The sequence below is a fragment of the Schistocerca cancellata genome, chromosome 8, assembly GCF_023864275.1.
Source record: "Schistocerca cancellata isolate TAMUIC-IGC-003103 chromosome 8, iqSchCanc2.1, whole genome shotgun sequence".
In the NCBI taxonomy this organism is placed as follows: Eukaryota; Metazoa; Arthropoda; class Insecta; order Orthoptera; family Acrididae; genus Schistocerca; species Schistocerca cancellata.
This window is the reverse complement of record NC_064633.1, coordinates 233,926,007-233,938,176: the sequence shown is the minus strand read 5'-3', so window position 1 is coordinate 233,938,176 and position 12,170 is coordinate 233,926,007. Positions and strand designations below refer to the sequence as shown.

Below are 12,170 nucleotides of genomic sequence, written 5' to 3'. Positions count from 1 at the left end.
ATTGTTGAACACGGGTTTCTGTAGCAGGTGACCTTTCGTGTTCTCATGTTTACCCAACGACGTTGTTACTTGTTATTGCACAGGCTCATCGAGATTTGGTCGTCGATCAATGGAAACATGTCGTCTAGTCGGACCTTTCTCAATTCTTGTTACACTGAACCGATGACTGTGTCCGAATATGTGGTCAACTTGACGAACAGCTATTCGAAACATACAGTGCGCTACAGTCGCGTGCCGGTGTGGGCTATATTACGGTATAGCGAACAATCAGCTGGGCTTTCAAGCGATCTGTGGAAGTAATCGAAGGCACCAAAGTGCCTTTGGACGACGTGAACACCGTTGGAGGCCACTTGCATCCTTTACAGCTTGATGTCTTTCCAGACAGTGACGACATCATCCAGCAGGCAGCCTGTCCAAGTCACAAGGTCAGAACCGTGCTACAGCGGTTTTAGGGGCATGCTAGTGAAGTCACGTTGATGTCTTGATCTAATCTGAACCAGATCGAACACATCTATGACGTAATCAGATGCCAGCTCCTCGACGTCCATAGTTTACTGGAATTAGATGACCTGTTCACATCAGGTGGATACATCAGGTGCTACGGGCCTCCGGATACCTACCAAGGTCTTGGAGTATCCATGCCACGCACAATGACTGCTGTGTTGCTTTCCAAGACTGGTCCAACGCGCTATTATGCAGGTGGTGGTGATGTTTTGAGTCATTAGTGATTTCAATTGGTCGTGCTTTCTCATCACCCAATCTCACCACGGTTCACATTCTATGTTGTTGTGCTATACTTACGTCCATCACGAGTCATATGATAACTAATTTGATATCATCCAAACACTACTTCCGGTGAAAACTAGGTTGTTCGCTCGGAACGGACGCTCTCTCTGCGTTCCTAGACGTGGTCGGATTACCGTGGATCCATATCATTCATATATACAAGTCATTACCGGAGACGATAAATGCCATCAGTAACAGAAAGACTCGAGATCTTATCCGGCGCACAGTTTTCATCTGCCACGGAGTTTCATACCAGCGCACACTCCGCTACAGAGTGGAAATATCATACTGGAAACATCCCACAGGCTGTGCCTAACCCAAGTCTCAGGAATAACCTTTCTTCCAGGAGTGCTGCTCTTGCAGGTTACGGAGGATAACTCCTGTGAAATTTGGAAGGTAAGAGATGAGGCACTGGCGGAAGTAAAACGGTGAGGACGGGTCATGTATCGTGCTTGGGTAGTTCAGTCGGTGGAGTACTTGTAATCAAAAGGCAAAGGTCCAAGATTCGAGTCCTGATGCCGCATATAGTTTTAATCTACTAGATAGTTTCAACAGGAAGTACCGAGTACTGCTCTACGGCCTTCGAAATTGAAGCCTGACCCCGTCCCACTTAGCTATGAGGCCACAATCCTTAGCCCATAGCCTAAATAAATAAAAGGAAAAAGTAATATTTGTACAGAATGGAGGTTTGGTCTCTAGAATTCTGCTTTGGTTCGCTCAGTAAGAACGTTGAGGTCGAACACAGTACCAGCAGAAGAAGGCGATGAGGTATCTGATGCTTCCCCGGTGATGTGAGTTCTCCGTCGCCGTGCAGAATAGCAACAGCTGCTTGCCGACGTACGACTGCTGCGCTGGCGATGACGGCCGTTGGGGCGTCAATGGATTCCGTCGGGGGACCAATCTCGCTGCCGATCGCTGCCTGGGAAGCTCGCTTCGTGCCAACACCCAGCATTCCTGCCCGCCTGCGGGCTTCGTCTCAACACCCGTTGCTCTGTTCGCTGCTCCGCCGTGATCCGATGGGTACCCAACAACAGCGACTCCTATCACGACGTGAAAGGGAATTTCTGCATCCATCACTCATTTCGGCAAGGCTTCTGTACACAGAAAACAAAAAAGTGTTATGAAAGAACTGCTAATCAATTTATTCGTTTCGAAAACGAATTCCCATCTTCATGTGTAAATCCTTTAAATATTAACCTGCACATAGATTTTTTATACATGCGTTTACCTTTATTGATCACTCATCAACCAGCTTTCTAAATTGTCCATTTCTTTACACATTAATTTTTGAAACAAGTACAACAAAAGATTAACACAACATCTATATTGCCATTCCTTAGAACACCTAATATATACTCGTGTAATGACCATATTAGCTGCTGCCGGACGACCGCAATTGCTGTGAGTGTTCTTTTGCAACTGTATCTTTGTAATCTATTACTGTTTCACTTAACGTAAGAAAAAAATGAAGTACTGGTAATAATAAGAGAGATCCAGTGTCAGTCTCGTTTTCGTACGATATCTTACGAATCATGGATGAATAGTAACAGTCTGGTTTCACATTCCTTGATTTCCGTAAAGTTTTTGACACACAGTGCCCCACTGAAGACTGTTAACAAGGGTGTAAGCATACGCAATCTTTTCTCAGAAAATTGAATTGTTCGAAAAGTTTTTAAGTAAGAGAAAACAGTACATTATATAGGACGGCGGGTGCTCATCAAAGACCAGGGTACCGTCAGAAGTGCCCTGGGCAAAGCAGATAGGACTGCTCTTTTCCATTACATACGTAGAGTGGTCTGGAACAGTTTGCTAATTACGCTGTAGCACACTGGAGTGTGTCGTCGTTGAGTGATTGTAGGAGGATGCAGAATGATTTGGACAGAGTTACTATTTCGGTTGATGAATGGTAGGTTGCTCTAAATGTAGGAAAGTGCAAATGTGTAGGAAAAACAGTCCGGTAATGTTCGATAGAGTATTAGTGGTCTGCAGCTAAACAAAGGCACTACAACTAAATGTCTAAGCGTTACGGTGCAAAGCAATATGAACTGGAAACAGCACGTAAGACTGGTAGTGGCGAAGGCGACAGGTCTATTTCGGTTTACTAGGAGAATAATAGGAATGTGTAGCCTATCTATGGAGCCCGCGAATATAACACTTGTGCGAAAAGTTCTCAAGTACTGTTAGAGTATTTGAGGTTCACGCCAGGTCAGGTTAAAGGAAGATATCGAAGCACTTCACAGGCATGGTGCCAGATATGACACCGGTAGGTTGGTTCACCACGCGCGAATCGCGAAAATGCTCCGTGAAATGAAATGGGAATCTTTCGACAGAAGACGACGTTTCTTCCACGAAACACTATTGGAAGAGCTAAGAGAACCAACATTTGCCACTGAATACGGAAAGATTTCGTGACTCCCAACTTAAATCTCGCTTAAGGATCACGAAGACAAAATAAGATAAATTACTGCTCGTGCTAAGGCATACAGATAGTCGTTTTTCCCTCGTTACATATGCAAGGAGAACAGGAAAGAGAATGACTAGTCGTGTTAAAGGGTACATTTACCATGCCCCAATTGGTGGTTTATGGTGTATATCTAGACATAGACGGAGATACAGAAATTGAGAAAGAGGATGAATGGGAAGAGCAATAGAAGGAAGAAGAAGAGAAAATTGGTCGTTATTAAATAGTTGTAACGGATGTGACTTGTTTTATGTTAAATCGTAGTGAATTTCTGCACACTCTCCGGAGGAAGCAGGGAGGGGGGAAGCGAGGGAGAGACATAACTCGGATTCCTTCATGTTGTTCGATAGGTAATTCACTTGTAGACATCGTCAGGATATTTTCTAAGGAACAATTTGTAGCTGAGTGATAGCAATTTATATTTCCAATCCATCTTTCAGCGAATATCGTACTATAATCTGAAAATGAATATTGTTTGGAAGTCTGGTACTGACGGTGCAAGTAAAAGCTATGCACTGTTTGGATCGTTGTTATGAACGGCAGCACAGTTTCATGCAGACTAGATTGACTATGTTATTGTGAGTTATTTGTGAGTCCTCTGGCGGTACATGGGAACTCACTGGTATTGTTTCATTATGTTACATTTTTCATGACATAATTAAAATGCAACACTCAGCCTGGACTAACAGCTGATGTGTCTGTTGCAAGTGACAGATTAAATTATTTTCACGAACGTGTGAAGTGACGTTAATGTGGTGGTGCTAAAGCCAACATGTAGTCAGATTGCATCATCCAAGCGAGTGGAGCGAGTCATAAAATCTGCAAACAAAACACGGCGGGCTTCATCCTGTACTACTCTAACCATTAAATCTGCTTATATTCTGTCAAACATAAGGCCTCCTAACCCCACCCAACGCCAATCCCTACCGGGTGTAGCACGTAGTATTTATTCCATGTGTTACCAGGTAATCTTTATAATGACCTGGGGTATTAAATTGCGTAGTTCTTTAAATATATTTTTCTTTGCGCATTTATGTAAGAGAACTTTTAAGAAATATTTCGGAGTTTACAATAAGATTTAAAGGTCTCAAACATTATTCCTATCCTTCAGACTGTTTAAAAAATATACATATTTAGCTACATATATATTTATATCACATAACTATTCGTTTTATTTTAACTCATTTAATAGATTTGACGCAAAGGAAATGCTCCGTAAGACGCTCAGCACTAACAGAAGTAATTAAGTATTGTTGTGAAGAGGCACCTAACGATTACCAGACGCACAACTTGTATTGTTGATATGTCATAATGTAAAATCCATGATGAAATGAAATATGTTTTCTTCTGGCTCTTCCCTTTCAAGGTATTATCGACAATGTGATCCACTCCAGCTCGCGTCATACCCATGTCTTTCTAAGTCTTCCGCTACTTGACTGATAAACAAAAAGACAACGGAAAATATCCTGCAGTCCACAGCCAGGACAGGAATGAGATATTTTTCCTTCTCCACAAAGCGCGTTGCTCAGCTATTGCGATAACTTTGAAATGCCTTTCTACAACGTGTCAATTAGCCACAGTCACTGTAATACAATTCATTTATGTGTGATTGTTATATCGATATTTGTATTTGATACATTATGTTTTAAACAACCGTTACTGAAATAACTCCCGTCGAATATGTAAATAAAATAACTCATAAAAAATTAATTTTAATCATGTGTGACGACCTTGGGAATTCCACTTGGTTTGTGCTACTTTCTCCAGTGTCTACATGTGTGATTTTGAATGATTTCTTGCGTCAGTGTTGCAACGTTTCAAAGCTTCAAAAAGATAGGTAATTCTGTCTGGGTGGACTATACATGTAAATGCTATATCTGAACGAAGGGAAGGTTTCCTAGATGCCTCATGACGAAGTTTTTAGTCACTTCAATTAATGTAATTAAACCATACACACATTGCGTCTGGAACAGGGGAAAGGTTTTACTTAGTACAAAACGACTGAGTTTTAAGTGCTGGCACATATTCTAAAGACGCTGGACGAAATAAATGTTGTACTGAAACCACCAAATCAATGTACGGTACAACACAATATTATTTCAGATCACGCGACTGAACATATGAAATCCACACGGTGTGAACACTACACACGATATAAAAAAGATTTTAAATGAAGCTATTTTAGGTAGCCTCTTGCAGTAGGTGTTCACGACATTAGTACGTGAACATCTGATCAGTTTCGTTCACAGGCTCGGCATAATAATAATCTGTACTTTGTCAAAGTCGCTATCTCAATGGCTTTCCCAATTTGCGTCACATTTCTTCGCTAGGATAAACCGAGTCTGCTCCGCTTACACACTTTTGTTACCGCCTCACGTGTCCGCAACGGCACCAGGCGGCATCCAACGTCGTGGTAGTCTGTGGTCGTAATGTTTTGGCTGTTCAGTGGGTATTCGCGTTAGAGTCGCGCTACGTTACATATATGCTACAGCAATATCCTCAAAAGGAAACTTTCTGATCGCATCTTATAGTAGTGAAGGACTCTGCAATGTTATCCCTGCCGGCCGGGGTGGCAGAGCGGTTCTAGGCGCTACAGTCTGGAACCGCGCGACCGCTACGGTCGCAGGTTCGAATCCTGCCTCGGGCATGGATGTGTGTGATGTCCTTAGGTTAGTTAGGTAAAAGTAGTTCTACGTTCTAGGGGACTGATGACCTCAGCATTTAAGTCCCATAGTGCTCAGAACCATTTGAAACATATGAACCAATATTATCCCTGATGTTAACAACAGGTTGATACACAACTGGCCATTAAAATTGCTGCAGATGACAAACGGGTATTCATTGGACAAATATATTATAATAGAACTGACCATTGATTACATTTCACGTAATTTGGGTGCATAGATCCTGAGAAATCAGTACCCAGAACAACCGCCTCTGACCGTAATAACGGCCTTGATACGCCTGAGCATTGAGTCAAACAGATCTTGGATGGCGTGTATAGGTACAGCTGCCCATGCAGCTTCAACACGATACCACAGTTCATCAAGAGTAGTGACTGGCGTATTGTGACGAGCCAGACGTTTTCAATTGGGGAGAGATCTGGAGAATGTGCTGGCCAGGGCAGCAGTCGAACATTTTCTGTATCCAGAAAGGCCCGCACAGGACCTGCAACACGCGGTCGTGCATTATGCTGCTGAAAAGTAGGGTTTCGCAAGGATCGAATGAAGGGTAGAGCCACGGGTCGTAACACATCTGAAATGTAACGCCCACTGTTGAAAGTGCGGTCAATGCGAACAAGAGGTGAACGAGACATGTAACCAATGGCACCCCATACCATCACGCCCGGTGATACGCCAGTATGGCGATGACGAATACACGCTTCCAATGTGCGTTCACCGCGATGTCGTCACACACGGATGTGACCATCATGATGCTGTAAACAGAACCTGGATTCATCCAAAAAATGACATTTTGCCATTCGTGCACCCAGGTTCGTCGTTGAGTGCACCATCGCAGGCACTCCTGTCCGTGATGCAGCGTTAAGTGTAACCGCAGCCATAGTCTGCGAGCTGATACTCCATGCTGCTGCAAACGTCGTCGAACTGTTCGTGCAGATGGTTGTTGTCATCCAAACATCCCCATCTGTTGATTCAGGGATCGAGACGTGGCTGCACGATCCGTTACAGCCATGCGGATAAGATGTCTGTCATCTCGACTGCTAGTGATACGAGGCCGTTGGGATCCAGCACGGCGTTCCGTATTACCCTCCTGAACCCACCGATTCCATATTCTGCTAACAGTCATTGGATCTCAACCAACGCGAGCAGCTATGTCGCGATACGGTAAACCGCAATCGCTAGGGGCTACAATCCGACCTCTATCAAAGTCGGAAATGTGATGGTAGGCATTTCTCCTCCTTACACGAGGCATCACAACAACGTTTCACCAGGCAACGCCAGTCAACTGCTGTTTGTGTATGAGAAATCGGTTGGAAACTTTCCTCATGACAGCACGTTGTAGGTGTCGCCAACCTTGTGTGAATGCCCTGAAAAGCTAATCATTTGCATATCACAGCATCTTCGTCATGTCGGTTAAATTTCGCGTCTGTAGCACGTCATCTTCGTGGTGTACCAATTTTAATGGCCAGTAGTGTATATGCTGCAGCAATGTCATAAAAATGAAACTTTCTGATCGCGTCTTACAGTAGTGAAGTACTTCGTAATGTTATCCCTGATGTCAACAACAGGTTGGTACATGTATGGACCTGATGCCGTAAGGATACCCAGTTTTTTAAATATTTCTTTGCACTGAGCCCCACTACTACTTTTAGTTATTATTATTACGCCTGTAGACAGTGCGAAAATAGTGGCAATATTTTGAGGCTTTGAGTCGCAGAAAAGAATCTCCACGTTATATTTTCGTAGTGATAAAACTTTGCGTCGACGCGTCGTATTTTCCAGTAGTAAGCGCCATTCTCAGAGCTAGCGATCTGATAGTGCCGCGGCTGCGAGTTGCCCTAACTCGGCGCCGTCCGCCGGTAATTGCTTGCGTTGTACGACAACGCATCTGCTGCTGCCACCGCCATTGTCTGCCTCGACACAGTGGCCCTCCGGATGTCGCTCAAGGCTTCTGCGGCGTATCTCGCTGCCGCACAAGGCCTAGCGCGTAGCGTGTAGTGTGTAGCGGTGGAAGCCCGGCTGGCTGCTCCCTGCGCCCTAGGCGGGGCCACGATGCTATCCGCGGCGCCCTCTGAGGCTGACGTTGCGTCAGGCGCGGCCCGGAACACTGCGCCCCTGGTGGGACCGCTCTCACGCAGCGCAGAGCAGCGCAGGTAGACGGAACACTCTGCCCCTCCACCGCTGTCGCCTCAGTGCCGCGGGCTCCGCCACCCGACGTGTGTCCCAGCGACGGCTCGCTGCCCGTAAGTAGCGCACTGCACGTATCCCGCACCTCACCTTCGCTCTGTGGGCCGTCGCCTTTATTTGCGCTGTCCGCATTTCCGCATCTACATCAATTCCGCCAGTCCAAAAAGTTTCGACAGTCGATTAATAAAAAAAAATAACGAGTTAAGGTGTTGGTTCTAATGCTTCAGGTGTTCTACATACTCGCCCACCATTTCGGTGTAATGCACTGAATCATGTGCAAATATCTGAAAGTGTGTCTTTGGGAAGTTCGACTACAGGTCACGTGGGCTTGCATGTCAGTTATGTTTTCAAAACCCTGAACTTTCATCTGAATTTCTGCACTTTCTCGTTTTGTGATAGGGTCGTACTGGTAACATCAAGTCTCGTGACCCGTGTTTTGTTCCCAGAAAACAATTTTCCGCATTTTCCGTTTCAGCCAAGTTGCAGTAGGGGTCCGTAGGTTATTGTTTTCGTTCAGAGTCAGAGTGTGGGATAAACTTGACGCACGCTTTTCTCTTCCTGAAGACATGCTGGATAATGTCTTGAACACTTGATTTAGAGATAATGCTCCATTCCCATTTGTGGAACAACTGCTTTGATACACTGTCGCGGCGCGTCTACCACTTGACTTTATCACTCTGCCTATTAAAATTAAAAATTAATTAATTGTTAAATTAAATATTAATTAATTAAAACATTAACTCTATACAAAATTAATTAAATCCACACAAATGAATATATTAATTAAATACATTTCAGTCAAAAAATGGCTCAGAGCACTATGGGACTTAACTGCTGTGGTCATCAGTCCCCTAGAACTTAGAACTACTTAAACCTAACTAACCTAAGGACATCACACACATCCATGCCCCGGTAGGATTCGAACCTGCGACCGTAGCGGTCACGTGGTTCCAGACTGCAGCGCCTAGAACCGCTCGGCCACTCCGGCCAGCGATTCCAGTCACTGTCCTCACAGTTTATAGCCTCTACAGCTACCTCTGGTACCATACAAGTTACTTCCTGATGTCCTAGCATTCTGTCCCTTGCTCTTGTCAGTGTTTTCCATAGGTACCTTATCAGTCCACCTAATTTTCAACATTCTTCTGCAGCCCTACATCTCAAACACTTACATCCTCTGGTGTTCCGGTCTTCCTACAGTCCATGACTCAATTTCATATACTACTGTGCTCCAGACGTAAATTCTCAGAAATTTCTTCCTCAGTTTAGGGCTTATGTTTGACACTGGTAGACTTATCTTGTCCAAGAATGGACTCTTCGCCCATGATGGTCTTCGGCTTAAATTCTCCTTCCATTGTCCGTCATGCGTAATTTTGCTACCACGGTACAGAATTCCTTTACAGTATCTATTTCGTGGTTCTCAGTTCTCCTACTCCTTCTGCCTTTCTTTGGTTGACTCTCTGTTCGTATTACGTCCTCATTAGACTGTGCAATTTAGATGACGAAGTCTGGTGACCATTATATTGAGAGCTTCACATGTCCCGTATATCGATCGTATTAATTAGGTACGAGATATTAAGGCGCACTTAGAGGAGTCATTTTTTGCACGACATAAACAAATGGAATGAGATAAAAAGTCTTCAGTATTGGTAGGATTTACTCTGCACCATCAGCTGTACTGTGACTGGCGGAGTATGTATATAGATGTAGTTCAGATGCTTCAAATAGTTCTAAGCACTATGGGACTTAACATCTGAGGTCATCAGTCCCCTAGACTTGGAACTACTTGAACCTAACTAACATAAGGACATCACACATCCATGCCCGAGGCAGGACTCAAACCTGCGACCGTAGCAGCAGCGGGGTTCCGGACTGAAGCACCTAGAACCGCTCGGCCACAACGAACGGCTGGATGTTGTATTCAACTTTACCGTTTTGTCCTTGAAAATGGAATTCTTTTTCAGTTATAAAACCTTGCCAATTGTTTAAAAAACTCAAACGACTATGAATTTGCACGTGAGTTGCGAGCTGTTCAGAGAGCACCACGATCACTCAAGTGGCGCCGAATCCTTATGATCCTGACAAGCGACACATTTTCAATAACAAGTAATCGATCATTAGATTTCGTCTTCTAGAGAATATTTGGCATTCATATTTTCCTTCATGGTTTTCTAAGGATGAGTTATATCTACTATTGATTAATTATAACATAGTAAAAATGTCCTTCTTAGTCCTCGAAGAAATGTGGAGTTTCCGTAAATTAATGAGTCATCAGGGATATTTCGATAATCATATTTTATGAGCCCGAAGTCATAAATACTTTGTTATTTTCTCTGCCCTCATAGCGGTAGCCAGTTTGCTACTGTGGGATGATGGTATTGGTAAATACACCAGCAATTGCCGCAATGGTTTCTTGCACAGACTCGGTGTTTGTGTTATACGAGGATATGGTTAAAGGTAATGCCTCCGAATATTTTATGCTCAAACTCTTACACTTTATAAATAAGACGACTGTTGTTAACATTCTACACCCCTGTTCTTCATGTCCATATATTTCTCAACGTAATCACTCTGGTGATGAACACATTTCTCCCAACGAGAAACCAGTTTGTTGATACCATCACAGTAGAATGTTTGACTTCTGTTCACGGAACCGGAACCTTACTTCTGCTTACACCGCTTGATCACTATCAAAATGAACTTCTCGAAGGAATTGTTCTAGAAATAGATGAACATTGGATTGGGCATAGTCGGAACTGTATGGGGAATGATGGATGGCAGTTAACCCAAGGTGGTGGTTTGTGGCAGATGTCGCAGCGATGGTGTGTGGTTTGGAACTGTCATGCTGAAGGTCAGGGTGCTCCATATGTGTATCAACACTTCGAACTACTGCACTCACCCACTGTCATAGTTACAATACAACCCGTCTTGTTACACGAGACGCTTTGGAGCCCTCTCGCGGCAGAGGGCTACAAATATGTAGACATAAAGAATAAAGACGCAGAATGGTAAAAATCTTTCTTTTAACTAAAAAACTTTAGCTGTTTCGCATAAAAAAATCGGAAGTATTGCTTTTCAATTTTAAAAAATTCTGTAGCTTAGGACACAGTAACAGAAAAAAACTCTAAGAGTTGATGAATTCTACAAAAGAGACAAGTTTGTTATATTTCGGACAGTAGCACTTTTATTTCTATATGTGTTTCACTAAGACATGGGGATTAATTAGTATGTCCTTCTTCCAACAGGTTACCGGAACCGTCGACCACACGCGGCTGCGTGCAGATAATGTGCTAAGTGTCTCTTCCCTCAAGTGGAAAAGAATTAACAATGGATCCCCTCGTCTTCTTCATCTGTCTTCTTCAAGGTAAGAACAGAAATACGACACTCTTCTCACAAGTAGAATTAGTGGAACATCCTTCATAAGTAATATGAAAAAGATGCTGCCGAAGGAATACTTTTCGAAATTACTATATAGCGGAGATGCTGAGTCGCAGATAGGCACAACAAAAAGACTGTCACACAAAAATAGACAATAGGCGCGCTCGCGCTCACACACACACACACACACACACACACACACAGACACACACACACAGTTCCCACACACATGACTACAGTCTCTGGTAGCTGAAGCCACCTTGGATTTTCTATTATTTTAATAATACTTTCCAGTTAAACAAGTAGGTTACACAGCGAATTTAATTAAAGCTTTATGATTTCTTATATGTGGATGGCGACCGTAAATTTTCAGTGAAGTAAGAAATTTAAATTTAAAATTAGGTATTAGGGTACTGATGATATTGCGTTGTATTTTAAATCGCTTTACTGTATTTTCCTAGACAGTAAATTTCACTTGCTTGAAGTTTCTACTAGCTGGATGTGGCGCAGACACAGCTTATTGTATGCAGTGGAAAAAGGCGATGTTCATATCAACGTATCTTCAAGATTTGTTCTTAGGACACACCACTTTTCGATGCATCCCTCTGCGCTGCACGGGAAAGACGATTCTCTATTTGTTGCTGCAAATACCACAATTCATTTCTGCTTCTGTCCCATCA

At 43.4% G+C, this 12,170-nt stretch overlaps 1 protein-coding gene across 1 annotated transcript in view; it reads left to right on the top strand.

Annotated features, from left to right (window-relative positions):
- The window catches only part of LOC126095484 (mucin-3A), a 794,250-nt gene that overhangs the window by 423,621 nt on the left and 358,459 nt on the right, over positions 1 to 12,170 (top strand). Inside the window, exon 6 of the mRNA XM_049910274.1 lies at positions 11,358 to 11,476. Coding sequence (XP_049766231.1) covers positions 11,440 to 11,476 — 37 coding nt within the window. The 5' untranslated portion in view covers positions 11,358 to 11,439. The remainder of the gene's footprint in view (positions 1 to 11,357; positions 11,477 to 12,170) is intronic.